The sequence below is a fragment of the Sus scrofa genome, chromosome 3 (assembly GCF_054392235.1).
Source record: "Sus scrofa isolate SSC_HxYL_T2T_F1_AM1 chromosome 3, Sscrofa_HxYL_maternal_Yorkshire_Landrace_v2.0, whole genome shotgun sequence".
In the NCBI taxonomy this organism is placed as follows: Eukaryota; Metazoa; Chordata; class Mammalia; order Artiodactyla; family Suidae; genus Sus; species Sus scrofa.
This window is the reverse complement of record NC_139385.1, coordinates 125,684,923-125,701,502: the sequence shown is the minus strand read 5'-3', so window position 1 is coordinate 125,701,502 and position 16,580 is coordinate 125,684,923. Positions and strand designations below refer to the sequence as shown.

At 50.9% G+C, this 16,580-nt stretch overlaps 1 protein-coding gene across 50 annotated transcripts in view; it reads right to left on the bottom strand.

Annotated features, from left to right (window-relative positions):
• Positions 1–547: 547 nt before the first annotated feature.
• The window catches only part of DTNB (dystrobrevin beta), a 247,992-nt gene continuing 231,959 nt past the window's right edge, over positions 548–16,580 (bottom strand). For 9 of the 50 annotated variants that reach the window (XM_085019797.1, XM_085019808.1, XM_085019818.1 and 6 more), the window contains 5 exons: positions 10,554–10,713; positions 9,647–9,736; positions 6,498–6,551; positions 2,703–2,736; positions 548–913 (listed from right to left, as the gene is read on the bottom strand). In XM_085019797.1, coding sequence (XP_084875923.1) covers positions 2,732–2,736; positions 6,498–6,551; positions 9,647–9,736; positions 10,554–10,713 — 309 coding nt within the window. In that variant the 3' untranslated portion in view covers positions 548–913; positions 2,703–2,731. Of the gene's footprint in view, positions 914–1,277; positions 2,737–3,426; positions 6,552–8,887; positions 9,371–9,646; positions 9,737–10,553; positions 10,714–16,580 lie in introns of those variants that run through there. The other 41 variants (XM_085019800.1, XM_085019814.1, XM_085019820.1 and 38 more) reach the window with 15 other exon arrangements.

Here is a 16,580-nt window from a genome sequence, read left to right as displayed (position 1 = left end):
ATAAATATTTATAGCAGTTCTTCTACTAAAAATAACATCCTGGAGCCCAGGGAGGAGAAAAAAATAAATGAAAATCACCGGGAATTGGGATTGATTACCAAGTGCGCCGGAGCCGAATGGACCCGAGAGGGGAGAGGCCGGGCAGCGCGCCCCCTGGCGGTCACGGGTCCGCGCGCCCCGCCGGCCCGCCGGGCTCTGCGGCCCAGGATCCCCTCTCCAGCCGCGGCGGGAGGAGGCCGTAGCAGGGGCTGCAGGGCAGAGCTCTCTCTGCTCCCGCTTCCCGCCTGGGCTGCTGAGCGGCGGCACCGACCGGGGCGGAAGCCTAAGCAGTGAGAGAGAAAGGAAGGAGGCTATTTTTAGCACTGTGGCCAGGGTGTGAACGTTTGTTGAACTGAGCAGGGCCTGAAGCTGTCTTTGCACGACAGAGGGAAGAAAACCTGTTGGCTTTTAAAGGTCAAAGGTCGGGAGAAAACTTGTGCCCTCACCCTGGGGGACAACGCGCATGCTGGCGAGATGCCAGCAAGAACTCCATCAGGTCACACACACAGGAGAGTCGTGCTGTTTCTTTTCTCTTTTCAATCTCCAGTAAATTCCCTGTTGCAGAGATGAGACCATGCCCGGAAGGGAGTGATGAAGATGCTAGTTCATGCAGGGCTGTGCCAGGAGGGGGGCGCGCCCCTCCCACTTCCCAGGGGCTCGGGCTCCCCTCTGCCTGGCGGGTGGTGACGTCTGGCAGCCCGCAGGCCTGGTCCAGGTGTGCCGTGGAAAGATGGACAGGAATTCGCCTCTGGGGGAGGACCTCGCCTTCCTTGTGTTGGTGCCAGCTCGCTCCACGTCCCCCGTGCCTGTGCAGGACAGACGCACTGTGACTCACAGGCACTGCTGAGGGTCTCCGAGCAAAGGCTGCTAACATCTGCCGGGAACAAGACAAACGTGCAACGTTGGTGCTGCTGGAATGCGCACCTTTCAACTTTCAACATGCAAAGGGCTGACAATACTCACACCCCCTTTTAGGGAAAGGGGGCTTCCTTTTTCTGGGGGTACCTCGAGTCTTTGGAGTGCTTGCTTAGGTCACAGGGTCAGGAAGCGTTTCCAGGGAAGAAAGAAGGGTGTTCACAGTGCAAGGTTTTGGAATGCGGGAGGCTCAGGGGAAGAACTGTGACTGAGAAGGGCGAAGAGGTCGGGGATGTGCCGCAAAGCGCTGCGTAGAGGGAGGGAAAGCCTGAGCCTCACGGCCTCAGAGGAGCAGAAGGCAAGGGTCCGTGAAACTGCCCCACCTGAGCGTTTATGCTTTTCATTCTCCGCTGCTGCAGAGTTTCTCATAACTCCTGAGGGGTCCGAGGACAGCACTAGGAGCAGAAGCTCCAGCTCCGATGCCAGTTCTGGCTCCAAGCTCCTGGGTAGTGGGCCTTAGCTTCCTTGTGTGCATGAAGTGGGGGCGGGCCTGATGGCTTCCTTGTCCCCCAGGACCTCTGTGCCCCGGGAAGAGGGGCTCTGGCAGGCTCCCCCAGCGCAAGTCAGCTACGGACTCGCTTGCTGGCAGAGGCAGCCAGGCCTGCTGTCAGGAAGGGCCTTGTCCGCATGCGCAGTGAGCTCAGGCAAAAGCCTGCCCTGGGGCCTCGGGGGCTCCGGGATTCCCAGGGCAGGGAGGGGATTCCTGCAGCTCGGGGCTGCCCATCCTTAGCCTGCACGATCCCGGAGTCAGTGGGGGCTCAGAGACAGCAGGCCCCAGAGAGCGAGCAGGACAGAACCCAGGGCCTGGTGCAGCCGGGGGGCGGGGGTGTCAGGAAAAGGCGGGAGGCTGCTCCAGGGGGAGACGCCTCAGAAGGGCCTGAGAAAGTTCCTTTTCTGGATCATGGGCTGCAGCCCTGGCTTTTCTGCCTGTAAGATCTGTAACCGAGGCCTAACTTTAAACACAGGAGATGGGGGAGGGAGGGAAGACTCTTATGGCCGCATCAAGGCATCTAGCCTGGAAAGAACTCCTCCTGAACGGACGCGCTGTCCCCTTATTCCCATCCATTCCCATCCTTCCGGGGCGCCTGTGCCAAAGCTGCACTGCCTTGGAACTGGGACCCGTTAAGAGTTAAGGTCCTGAGATGGAAAAACGCGAAAGATTAATTCCTAATGGCAATGGGCATTGGCCTGCGGGGAAATCTGTACTGTTATTAAAATTTTTTAGGAGGTGAAGAAACAGTGCAGCTTGGCCAGGCGTCATGGGAAATGGCTTGGTCAGCTTTATGAATCCTGTGTGACAGAAACACGTGGTGGGTTCCAACTCTGGGTGACAGAACCTCAGGGGTGTGCTTGCTGGCTGTGGTTTGGAACCCCAGAGAGAAATGACATGACAGTGGCGGTGGGAAATCAGGAGCAAGGAGGCAGAGCCGTCCTGGGAGGTGAGCTCTGGCGCCTGCTCCCAGGGCCTGTTCCAGCCAGCAGTGTCTGGTCTGCCGCCTGTATGCAGACACAGGGGACACGAGGGCCTGCCTGCGGCCCAGGCCCAGGGCAGTGCAAGACAGATCCGGCCGGGAAACTGGGGCAAGCAGGTACACCAGCAGGGCCGTACAAGAGAAGAGGTGCAGCGGGGCTCCTAGAGGAAACCCCAACTTGCATCTCATGTGCTGGGGTGGCTCTGGCTTAAGAAGCATGACCGAGGAAAGGCGGGTGGGGAAGGGGCTCTGGGGGCCGGCAGAGACACTACTCACCTCGCTTCCTCTCTGTCCCGGCTCCTCCGCTAACCTGTGTGCAACAGACACAAACAACACACCGAGGTCACAGCCGGGGTCTCCTCACCCCCCGCCTCTTCTCCTAGGGGTTCCCTGCCCTGGGGGCTCCTGGCCTGGCCTGGCCTCTCCCCTTTGTTCCTCATTGGTCCACTTTTCCCCGACCAGGTATGAAACAGGGGAGTCAGACTTCCTACAACCAGCAGCTGCAACTGACATAAAACAGCCTTGGAGACAAGTGGCTCTCAGGAAGAGGAAAAAAATAAGACTAACATGGAAAGGAATCCACCTTAAATCTAGGGAGCAGTTCTATTGGGGGCTCCGCCCATCGGGTTCTGCACACGAACAAGGTGAAAATGATTTAAACTTTGATAAGAGCACAATTTCCCTATCTGCTTGGGATACTAAATCATAGTCGGGCTCACCCTGGAATCCTGAACCACTGCCTGGACCCTCCAAAGCCTGCTCTCTTTTCACCAAGGACCGCTGCTGTCAGTCTACCAGACACGCACCAGCCTGAAGCGTGCCAAGCGGATTTACAGCTCCTGACACTGTGGTGGCAGGCTGTGGGGGAGGTGATTTTGAAGGACACAGGCATACAACATGAGGCTCTGGAGTAGCTGAGATGAATTTAGGGCTCTGGAGTAATCTGGGGGGGAAGGCAGGCTAGCCCATGTTTCATCTACGGAGTCTTGGTTATCCGTACCGACCACGCGAGGGAGCAGATGCAAAGCAGGAAGGGTGCCCAGTGGAGCAGAAGCATTGGTCAGGATGCAGCCGGACAGACAGCTGGGGAGGGCAGGGAGCAGCTCGAGGGAGAGGTGAATGTGGCTGCCAGGTCAGCTCGGTCATGAATTCTTCACAAGTGCCCACCTGGGAGTTCCCTGGTGGCTAGGCAGGTTAAGGATTCAGCATTGTCAGTGCTGTGGCTTGGGTCATGGCTGTGGCTTGGTTTGATCCTTGGCTTGGGGACTTCTCATGTGGCAGGCATGGCCAAAAAAAAAAAAACAAAAAGTGCCCATTTAGCTCTCATGGTTTTCCCATTGAGCAGACTATGCCTGACGAGGTGCTGACCAAGTGGTGTTTGTATTATGTCAGTATGGTTTCAACTCCAAAGACGCAAATCTTCTCTCTCTTTGTGGTTGCTAGTTAGTGCTCTCTAATGCCTTGGTGACAGTAGTTAATGCTACCTCAGTCTATGATACAATCTGTTTTTTTTGGTCTTTTTGCCTTTTTAGGGCCGTACCTGGGGCACATGGAGGTTCCCAGGCTAGGGGTCTAATCGGAGCTACAGCTTCTGGCCTACACCACAGCCATAGCAACACGGGATCCGAGCCGTTTCTGCGACCTACACCACAGCTCACAGCAATGCCAGATCCTTAACCCACTGAGCGAGGTCAGGGATTGAACCGCAACCTCACAGTTCCTAGTTGGATTCGTTAACCACTGAGCTACAACGGGAACTCCCAACAGTACAATCTTAAGCCTAGATCACAGTGGGGAATCAGAAGGTCCATCCATGAAAACACTTGATTTTATAACTATACTCACATAACAGCTACATGTTAGCTTCAGGGACATATCCTAGGACCTATACAATGTTGAGAGTCATTTTTTAAAAACCCGTACCCATCTCTCACCCCACCTCTTAACACTCTTCCTCTTGGGATGATGCTTAAAAGCCACAGAAATAGAAATTCAAGCATTTGCACAGAAAGATTTCAGAGAGACATACAAAGCAAGAGGGACAGAAAGGGGAGATGGTGACAACACAGGTGCAAAGACAGACAGCCTCTGAGGCCAGCAGGCACCAGACAAGAGAAACCATACACAGTCCATGTGTGAGACACAGCCTACACCCAGCCTTGAACCAGGACTAGGGGCTGCAGTCGCCGTCAGGGCAGAGTCCTCGGTGTGCTTCGGGGGAGTGGGGGAGCCTGAGGAGAGGCCATGGGAAAAGCTATTGGGGAAGGGAGGGTATAGAGAAGAGGGGCCAAGGAAGCAGCTGTTATGTCTTCAGCCAAGAACATTCCACAGGAATGCCGGGGTCTGGCTGGACTGTGAGTGCGTGCATGCATGTGTTTGCAGCATGTGTTTACATCAGCGTAAATCTATCTCTGTGTCTCCTCTTCTCTTCATCTCTTGCATCACAACCCTCCTGCCTTCTTCCCGGTCCCCTGTCTGCATGAGGAAGTCAATCTTCTGTCCATTTCTCGGCAGCATTTCTGGATGTGTCAAACACTGCTGCCCTTTGCTGCTGCCCTTTTGACGGCCACGCCAGATACATCATTCTCATCAATTCATCACAGCTATTGTCCACTCTCTTCCAGGCCCTGCTCTGACTCACACGATGATTTCAGCACCTGGGGTGTGTTTTCCTTCTCCCCTGGCAACTCCAGCATCCTTGCTGACAGACTCCAAAGACCTCTCTCTCTCTCTTGTCCACGCTAGCCACTGTGGGCGCCCCCTCTCAGGCGCGCCCCCTTTCCCATCACAGCTTCCTTTCCTGTATCCACTTCTTTCCACCTTCCTAAGGCTTCTTTCAGGCCCCTTGGTCTCCCGGGCTGCTCAGACGAAGCATGGCCACTGGGCCTCGAGACACCTGGGCTGAGACCAGGTTCTGCCTCTGGCTACCTGGGCGAGGTCTTTAACCGTCCAGAGCCCTGTCACGGGGCGTGGGGGTCACACAGGACAGGTGTGTTAAGTGCAGAGCATCCTGGGGGGACCTGAGAGCTGGGCCAGCTGCCTCTCACACCGCAGCCCTCAGCCTCCTCCCCGACGCGGTGCTCTCCTGCACCGTGCCCCGTCTACGCCCTGACGGCTGGGAATCTACTGACAGCCACTAGTCAGGCACTGTTTTAGGGGACAAAACCTGAGCAAAGAAGACCAAAATCTCTGCCTTGTGGAGCTGCCATTTTGAAGGAATCCAGCAACAGACAGGTTAATGTGTCAAAGATATAATAGCTAACCTGCCAATGTGCACAGAGAAGTGTGTTATGGGTCCAGGGTGGTGTAGAAACACGAAGGTTCAGAGCATGAAGTTTGGAGGCAGAACGACCCAGTTCAAATCCAATCTTTCCCTCTTAATAGCTGCTCGATCTAAATTTCCCTGAGCCTATGTCCTCATCGGTAAAATGGGAAGAACACGGTATTACATATCTCACCGGGTTGTTGAGGCCTGAGTGAGATTATCCGTGGAAATCATTTAGTGCAGCTCTTTGAACATAACAAGTTATTAAGAAGGTTTTACACACACTAAAATGAGGAAGGCATTATGTCCTTTGCTAATACCTTTCTCTACTGCTTTGAAATCCTCCGAGAAGCCACAAAACCATTTGGCTATTTTGTCGACAGTAATCTTCTCCTTTTCAGAAACGCTTCTGCATTTATAATCATCCATATACTCAAAGTCTGAGGACTTACTTTTCCTGCCACTTCCTTTTATCTCCTACTTATTTTGCATATCTTAATTTTGCTTTCCTAGCTATACCATAAACGCCTTGAGGCAAGGGGTCATGTTTGGTGCTTCCTTCGTATCTGTGTCCTGTATCTGACGTCTTACGTGTCAGGAAATCAGGACGCTTCTGTTGACCCACTGACACGACCACCTTGACCATCTGTCGGGAAAAGTAGGGAGAAGGATCCACGGGGGTCTGAAAGCTCTGGGGAAGGGCGGCAGCAGGAGGGCAGGCAGAAACGAAGGGAGAGGGGGAGTTCGTTCAAGGGCCAGAGCTCTGGCTCCCACTCGGACTAGGGGTCCTGGCGAGCTGCCTTTACCTCTGTCTTTCCCATTCTGCATCTTCTCTTCTTCTTCCTCTGCACCTTCCTCTGCTGTGAAAACAAGTCCAAGGAGGCCAGTGACCCTTCAGCACAGGAGAAGCTCAGGAGGAGGGAGAAGGGAGTAACTTGGGAGGCCGGGACGAAACCCGAGCTGCAGGCTCCCGGCTGCAGGCCTCGGGGCTTAAATTGCCTGCTCTGCCTGCTGTGCGGTCTGGTGCCTCAGCATCACGTCCCCAGGAGCCCTGAGCCCAGAGCAGCCGTGCAGCCTGATGTCACCTGCCCGGCTGCTGGCTCTGTCACTGGCTTCCCTAAGGTGATGACACGCAGTAGGGATACAGCTAGTATCTTGCATTCAGGTTCAAGAAGACAACATAAACGTGCACGGCAAGGAGTCTCTAGATGCACACTGGCTCCCATTAAAAACCACCACCACCACACACTTAGAGGTCTTAGCTGACAACGAACTTCAAATGACTGAAGAGTGTCACACTGAAGTGGCTCTGTGGAAAAAAGCGAATGCCATCTAAGGCTGCTTTCCAGGGACCTGCCCAGGGTGGGGGCGGGGACAGACCCCACCCCCCAAGGTGGAGCCGTCGGCTGGAGCCCCAGGACCTCCCTTGAACCGGGGCCTGGAAACACTTGGCCACATCCCGGTGGGCACACGGGATGCTCGAGTGAAACCCACGTCACATGAAGACGGGCCAAAGGGACCAAACAGCTGCCTGAGCAGGAGGCCTGCGGGGGAGCCACGTGACATCCATCAGCTACCTGAAGGGCCAACCTGAAGAGGACGGGCCGAACTCACTCTGGGGATCTGGGGGGTGGAGTGAGGGTCACTTCGTCATGGCAAGTCAGAGTTCTGTCTCCAGGATTAGAAAGAACTTCCCAGGGATGGGAGCTGGTCATGAATGAGCTCACTGGAAATATTCAAACAGAGGACTTTTATACTGGGCAGCAAGCTGGATGAAATGACTTCGGAGGTCCTTTGCACATCTAAGAGCCCATTATTTGTGACAAAAATTCAAAAAAGATGAGGAGGGTGGGTAGAAACAGCATGTCCATGCTGTAGAGAATGCATGCACAGGCAGTGTGGGTGTCTCATCCCACCTCACAGCAGCCTCGACAGTGACAGGGACACTGGGCTGGTGTCAGGCAAGGCTCTTGCCCTCGCTCAGAACCTGGCCGCCTGGCACCTGAATGAAAGGAGTTCACATCTGTCTGACAGGGACACTGGCTGCGGCCCTAGTCCACGGCCGCCTATGGACTCTGGGGCTCGGGAAGCGGGGCATCCGAGAGGGGCCCTCGCGGGACGGCAGACCTGACACCTCATCCTGTGCTTCAGCGTCACGTTCAGACCTCAGCTCCAGGACCAGCTCTGCCCCTTCAAGCTGCACACCCTTAGGCCAAGCACCACCTTTCCACAGCAAGGGGAGGGGACAGCAGGATGCGTAAAACGGTCCTTTCTACCGGAGAGATGGCTGGGCACCCTCACACTCACTTTCTCCGAAGCTGTTTGGGCTCTACGTACTTCGCATTTAAGGATGTCTAGTTACTTCGCGAACCAGTGTGACAAGCTCATGAACCACTTATTTTGCACAAACCCTAATAGGTGGCCATGAGGCACGTGTGCTTCATTTCCGAGGCCTGAAATTCCCTAAGAAATTCCCTCCAAAAGTGGGATTTCTGGCGTCTGTGGGGAGCTATTTAAGGGAAGGGACTTTCTAATCACCTATGAGGTCATCTCAAAGGCGGTCACCTCTCGTGTGTGCCTCTGTGTGTGTGTGTGTGTGTGTGTGTGTGTGTGTGTGTGTGGAGGGGCAGTGCTTCTAAAGGGAACTGAGAAATGGTACTGGAGGGGAGATAGCATTATCATAACACTCCTTGCGGTCACCGCTCCTGTTTCTGTGTGTGTGTGTGTGTGTGTGTGTGTGTGTGTGTGTAGGGGCAGTGCTTCTAAAGGGAACTGAGAAATGGTACTGGAGCGGAGACAGTGTTATCATAACACTCCCTGCACAGGGGAACTGGCACCTTAACTGCCCTGGAAAACCAACCTAGGCCACACACTTACTCTCCTCCAAACCAAAACAGCAGATTTAAGAGTGAAGCTGTGGGTCAGACCTTGGCCTGGGCCCATGACAATACTAAAGGCACGTGATTCTCTTACAAAGGTCTGAGGAAACACCCAAAGCTGGCCTTCCTTAAGCGCATGGACGGATGATTACAACGTATGTGTCTGAATAAGGATATGTGTCTGCAAGGCCCACGGAAAAAACCCTGCTCTATGTCTTTATTTAATAATCTTGGTGAGCCAGTTCAAGGTATTTAAAAGCTCCGCATTAGGTGAAAAGCAACAAAAGCGGGCCATCGGTATGAGCGACCCACAGCACTTAGGAAGGGAGCCTGTTTATTTAAAATATGACACGGAAATCAGACCGCTGTAAAAAACATTAGTAAAATATCTGGCAGCTATGAAATTGATGGAATCATGGGGATTCTTAAAGATACGATGATATGGGAATGGCCTTCTCTTCTAGCCTTTTCTCTCCTTCCTGGGTTTTATGGATGGGGAAATTTGCCACAAGGTAAGGGTCTCTGGAAAATCACCGAAACAGCTCAGTGATAGAGAGAGAGTCATAGATAAGACTGAACACCAGGAATGAAGGAAGCAAGGGACTCAGGTCATGAACTTGGAGTGAAATCAGAGCCTCGCCATGGACAAAAGGAGAGAATAGGGTTTCAAAACCAAATCAAATAGGAGAGAGCAGAAAGGCAGCCGGGAGAAAGTCCAGAAGCTTTTGTGGCTGATTCGGTTCCAGTCATCCAGGAGAGCGCCCGAGGGAGCCAGCCGAGCAGGCCTAAGGAAAGAGCAGCTGTGGAGGAAGCACAGACGGAAGACAGGTTAAGCGAGGCCGGGCCTAACTGCGCCCAGACGGCGCTGCTTTGGAGGCTGAGATGTGTTTGCTCCGCAAGGCGCGCTCTTAGGAGAGACCCACGTGTGTGATCAGCTCTGGGTGACCCCGGGTGGGAGCCAGGTTCTCGGGGAGAAGACCTCCAGCGCTCCTGGAAGGCAAGAGGACCGTGGGCCGGGGCAGTGAGGAGGGCACGGAGGGGGCGGCGGGAGGCCGGGCGGGAGCTCTGGGCGTCACCTGAGTGGAGCTCCTTCACCAGGGATGACATGGTGTTGGTGATGGAGTCGGCAGCCACCAGCAGGTCATTGCGGAGGTTTCTCCTCGTACCTGGGGGGAGTCAGAGCAGATGGCAGTGCCAGGTGGTGGGTGGGGGAGCGAGCTGAGGGCCGGGCCTTGGGACACGGAATGCGTAAGGGGAGGTGGGCGGAGCAGCTCAGCGGGCCCCCGGGCACGGCAGGTGCACAGGCACCCAGGCCCATGGCCCTCCTCGCTCTCCTCCGCCGAAGAGCAGGGCCCTGCCAGCTCCGCGCATCTCAGCCACAGTCAAAAGAGGTGGATTCCAGAACAAACCCTGGGGCAGGACTTCCTCCCCAGAACCACCTCCCTGCTCTCGTCTCCACCCCAACAAGGCCTCCTGAGCGGCCTCGTCTTCCCCCAGCTACAGACACGGCTGGCTGTTGGCTCCGCGGACCAGAAGCCTTGAGCAAGGGCCTGTCTGCAGTTCCACTCTTCCACCTCCTGCTTGCTCGAAACCTTCCAGGCCGAGCACGTGACTTTGGGAATTCCTCCATCCAGTTCCTCCAGGCGAGGCAAAAAAGACAAGGCATTTCCCACAACTTGGCAAAAAGAGCACAGAAGCCCAGGCAGCCTGTACTTCACACACTCTCTCTCTCTCTCTCTCTCTCTCTCTCACACACACACACACACACACACACACACACACACACACAGCCTGCAGCCCTCCCGACGGGCGCCGCCCATGCGATGAGAAAGGGCCAGCGCCTGACTTATTTTTTACCATAGTGAAAATGCAGTCACTGAGAGCTAAGCACACAAAAGGAAAGAGACGGGAAGCCCTCAGTAGGAATCCTGTCCATGATTCCAACCCCTCCAGCTCTCCAGCACACTCTGCCCCCGAGCTCACCTTGGGCGAAGGCCTCCTGCATGTCCCCGCCGACGCCGCTCAGGGGGTCCTGCGGGCAGTGGGTGGGGGTGGAGCCAGCGGAGGCGGAGCGCACAGGCATCGGCAGCGGGCGGCCACCTCCATGCGTGGGCGATGTGTGCGGCGATGCCGTGGCCTGAGCCTGGGAGAATCAGAGATAAAACGTGTCATCTCAGGCACTTTACCTCCTTGAGGAAGGGGGAGCTCAGTCCTTTTTCTCAGGCAACCTGAGCCAGCCCTGGCCTTCAGTTCAGCGGTGAAAGCGCAGAACCATCACCAATTGGAAGGAAGGGTCAGGCTGCCTCCAGGACCGGAGGGAGGAAGAAAAGGAAAACAAAAGCAGAAACGAAGGGGAGAGAACAAAGAGGAGATGGGGCCTTCCTGGTGCACAGACGAGCGACTAGCTGGGCGAGGATCTGGGAAGGGCTGCGCATCACACCGCTGGGAAATTGTACACAAACATCTTTCATTTTTGTTTGCAAACACATCCATGTGCCTTATCTCATTTGATCCTCATGAGAACCTGTGAGTAGAAAGGGCACATGTTTTTGCCTCCACTTTACAGAAGGAAAATAAGGATTTTGAGAGTATGGGCTCTGTGTCGGGCGGCACAGCGCATGCGTGGGAGATGCCGGCACAAGCCCTTCTCCTCCGGGGGCGATGGCTCGCGCTCTGCACCTCTGCAGCTGCCAGGCCGCAGGGAACCCGCGTCCGAGTTGGCGTGGCAGGCACCTAGCTGCGGGCTGTTCCAGGAGCCGGGTCATCTGGCCCGTTCCACTGCCCTTGTCAAGCACACACAGGGAGGTCTTTTGTGGCCACCCCGTAGGTGAGAATGGACACACGTTTAGGAGAAACTGAACTTCCCTTGTGAAGGCTCTGCTGTAGTTTTGGAGAAAGCTTGGAGCAATGGGGTAAAATTTAAGCCCTCCAGAGAAAGACGCTTGCTGAGATTTGGGCTCTGCTGCTTTTTAGAGAAAGGGCAGCAGAGGGTGGCATAGAGTCTGGGGTTTTATTTGGAAGCAAAATGGGGAAAATATAAACCAAAGTGCAAATAAGCTCAAAGGAAGATAATTATCTTGTGGGCTCTGGCTCAGAACTTCCATACACCAACAGAATCCTCCCCCAACAGGCTGACAGGCTGTGTGTAAAAGCCTCAGCTCACAGCTTCACCCAGGGTGAGTGCTGGGCCAAATGGAAATGGTCTGTTCTCCATCAGTCTTGTTTTTTTTTTTTGCTTTTTAGGGCCGCACCTACAGCATATGGACGTTCCCAGTCTAGGGGTCAAATCAGAGCTACAGCTGCCGGCCTACACCACAGCTACAGTAACGCAGGATCTGAACTGCGTCTGCGACCTACACCACAGCTCATGGCAACGCCAGATCCTTAACCCATTGAGCGAGGTCAGGGATGGAATTCGCAACCTCATGGTTCGTAGTCGGATTTGTTTCTGTTGCACCACGACAGGAACTCCTATTCTCCATCGTTCTTGATTGATTTGTATGATGTGCATGTGTGTATGTGTGTGTTGTAATTTGAGAAATTTAAAAAATAGAGAAAACTTTAAAATAGAACATAATTGGGAGTTCCCGTTGTGGCTCAGCAGGTTATGAACTCGACTAGTATCCATGAAGATGCCAGTTCAATCCCTGGCCTTGCTCAGTGGGTTAAGGATCCAGTGTTATGGTGAGCTGTGGTGTGGGGTCACAGACTTGGCTTGGATCTGGCATGGCTGTGGCTGTGGTGTAGGCCAGCAGCTGCAGCTCTGATTCAACCCCTAGCCTGGGAACTTCCATGTGCCACAGATGGGGCCCTAACAAGCCAAAAAAAAAAAAAAAAAAAAGTTGAACATAATAGACCACTCACACTGGTAACTGTTACCATTGTGTCGAATTTATCTCAACCTGAAAACACTGCAGATAAGTCTGAAGACCACTCGGACTACCAGTTTTATCAAAGATTTGGATGTGAAACTTTTTACCTATGAGTTTATATGAAATTATGAGTAATATATGACATTTCATGCTTTCAAATTTTACATGACTGGGGTATCATACTGCACATATCATCTTGCGATTTGCTTTCATCACCTGACATACTTTTTGAGATCCTTCCATGATGCAGATAAATATGAACTTAGATCCTTACCTCACATTGTATACAAAAAACAACGTAAAGTGGATTATATCAAATATAAGAACAAAACTACAAACTGAGAAACTTAGACAATGACTTTTTAGATAATAGCCCACAAGATAATTATCTTCCTTTGAGCTTATTTGCACTTTGGTTTATATCTTCCCCATTTTGCTTCCAAGTAAAACCCCAGTCTCTATGCCACCCTCTGCTGCCCTTTCTCTAAAAAGCAGTACAGCTGGAAAGTATATACTACAAAAGCAAAACATATAAATTGAACTTCATCAAAATTAAAAACTTTCTTCAAAGGTCACCTTTAAGAAAGTGCAAAAAACTTAGTGGATGGGAAAATTTTTTGCAAATCATCTATTTGATAAGGTCCTTATATCTAGAATATATAAAGAGCTATTACACTCAGCAAGTGAAGGACAGGCAACCTAATTTAAAAATAGGAAAAGGATCTGAATAGACATTTCTCCAAAGAAGATAAACCAGTGTCCAATAAGCACATGAACAGATGCTTGATATTATCAGCCATTAGGGAAAGGCAGATCCAAACTGCAACGCTACACAACTTCATACCCATCAGGATGGCTACGATAAAAAAGACAGATAATATAACAAGTACTGCCAAGGATGGGGAGAAATTGGAACCCTCGTAAGTAGATGGTATATAATGCAAAAAGTGCAGCTGCTTTAAAAAATAGTCTGGCACTTATCAAAAGGTTAAACACTGAGTAACATATAACACAATTCCACTCCTACATGTATATACCTGAGATAAATGAAAACATACGTACACACAAAAACTTGTATACAAGTGTTCACTGCAGCATTATATATAATAGCCAAAAAGTGAAAACAAATCCAAATGTCCAACTGATGAATGATTTAAATATATTCATATATATGGAGCTCCCGTTGCAGCTCAGCGGTTAACGAGTCTGACTAGCATCCGTGAGGATGCAGGTCTCATCCCTGGCGTCGTTCAGTGGGTTAAGGATCCAGCACTGCTGTGGCAGTGGTGTAGGCTGGCGGCTACAGCTCTGATGGGACCCCTAGCCTGGGAACCTCCATATCCTGTGAGTGCGGCCCTAAAAAGCAAAAAAAAAAACCCCAAAAAAACAAAAAAAAAAAACCAAAACAAAAACCCAAACAAACGACAACAAACCCCCACAACCTCAATATATTTATGTATATATTTCATTCTTATTTATAATAATGGAATGTGATTAAGCAATAAAAAGGAATGAAGTACTGATACATGTTACAACATGGATGAATCCTGAAAATATTATGCTGAACGAAAGAAGAAGCCAGATACAAACAACTGCCTACTGTTTGACTCCATTTATATGAAATATTCAGAACAAGTAAATCCATACAGACAGAAAGTCAATTAGTGGTGTCTGGGGCTGCAGGGCTTGGGGGGAAGGAGGACTGAGGGCTAATGGGTATGGGGTTCTTTTTGGGGTTGATGAAATGCTCTACAACTGATTAGGGTGATGGTTGCACAGCTCTGTAACTGTATTAAAAATCATCGACCCGCACTTTAAAAGGGTGAATTGTATGGTATATGAATTATATCTCCATAGAACGACTATAAAAAAGACACCACTAAGAAAAATAAAATAAGCCACAGACTGAGCAAAAATACTTGCCACTTATTTCTGATAAAGAAATTGTGGATCTCCAGCAGGATCTTTTTGATTTGACACCAAAAGCAAAGGCGACAAAAGCAAAATAATGTGGGACCCCTAAAAACTAAAAAGCTTCTGTCCAGCAAAAGAAACTATCAATAGAATGCAAAGGCGACCGAGCGAGCGAGTAGGAGAGACTATGTGCAGGTCATGTGTGTGATAAGGAGTTAATGGCTACACTATCTGAAGAACTCACACAACTCCGTCGTGAAAAAAAGCAGCCTGGTTAAAAAATGGGCAAACTGAATAGACATTCTCCCAAGGAAGACACCCAAGCGGCCCACAGGTATACATGAAGAGGTGCTCAACAGCACGAGCCGCCAGGGAAACCAAACCCACATGAGCCACCACCTCACATCTGCTCAGACGGTCGTCATCAAAAAGACAAAGGGTAACAAGTGCTGGCGGAGACACGGAGAAGCGGGAACATGTGGGCACTGCCGGTGGAAATGGAAACTGGAGCAGCCCGCAGGCAAAACAGTAGGGAGGGTCCTCGGAAAACGAAAAAGAGAACTACCACGTGATCCAGCAAGCCCACTTCTCGGTACGAATCCCAAGACAGCGGAAACAGAATCTTCAAGAGCCATCTGAACTCCCGTGTCCCCTGGTTCACTGTGGCGCTAGTCACAATAGCGAGGATACGGAAATACCCCAAGTGCCCGTCGAGAGACGAATGGATGAAGAAGACGTGGTACATATGCACAGAGGAATATTATTCAGCCATGGGAAAGAGGAAGATCCTGCTGTGTTATTTATAAACAAAGACAAATACTGCACAGTATCATCTATATATGGAATTAAAAAAAAAAGAGCCAAACTCAGAAACTGAGAGTAGAAAAAGCAGTTGCCGGGGGCTGAAGGGTGGGGGAAACAGGGAGAGCTGGGAAAAGTGTAAACTTTCAGCAATAAGATGAGGTCTGAGGATCTAATGTGACCTGGTGACTAGAGTTGGCAACACACTGTCGTAAAAGCACTACAATGAATACCTGAAATATCTTACCACTTTATATGTCAATTATACTTCAGTTAAGCTGAAATACAACCAGAACAAACTATAAACAAAACCTGTGTCTAGAACCTAGAAAGAGTTCTTGTAACTGAATAAGAAAACAGACAACCCACTTACAAAACAGGCAAAGACTCAAATGAAATAAGATGTACCAACGGGCTAAAAATCACATGAAAAATGCTCAACTTATGTACTCATTAGGGAAATGAAAACTGAAATCACAAAGAGATGCCACTCACCCACTGAATTAGCTACAATCAAAAATGCTAACAAGGGGGAGTTCCTGTCATGGGTCAGTGGAAATGAATCTGACTGGCATCCTTGAGGGTGCAGGTTCTATCCCTGGCCTCGATCAGTGGGTTAAGGATCCGGTGTTGCCATGATCTGTGGTGTAGGTTGCAGATGTGGCTTGGATCCCGTGTTGCTGTGGCTGTGGCTGTGGTGTATTTGACCCCTAGCCTGGGAATGTCCATATGCCATGGGTGTTGCCCTAAAAAGACCAAAAAAAGAAGAAAAAAAAACCTAACAAGGATGTGGAAACAGAAACCCTTGTACATTGCTGATGGGACTGTAAAATGGTACAACTACTTTGGAAAACAGTTTTAGCAGTTTCTTAAAATATTAAGTGTAAACTTACCACATGACCCACAATTTCATTCCTAAGTATGTACCCAAGAGAAATACAAACATATGCCCATCTAAAACTTGTACACAAATATTTATTAGCAACAGTTTATTTACTTTTTTTTTTTTTTTTTTTTGCTTTTTAGGGCCCCACCCACAGCACCTAGAAGTTCCCAGGCTAGGGGTCAAATTGGAGCTGCAGCTGCCAGCCTACACCACAGCCAGAGCAACGCCAGATCAAAGCCGCATCTGCGACCTTCACCACAGCTCACCTCCACACCAGATCCTCAACCCGATGAGTAGAGCCAGAGATCGAACCCATGTCCTCATAGATACTAGCTGGGTTCCTTACCACTGAGCCACGACGGGAATGCCCCCAATAGTTGAAAGTAGAAATAACCCTAAAGTCAATTGACTGGTGAATAAATTAACAAAATGCGGTTATTCTGAAGACTACAAAATCTTTTTGCTGTTTTTATTTATTTATTTATTTATTTTTGTCTTTTTTTTTTTGTTGTTGTTGTTGTTGTTGCTATTTCTTGG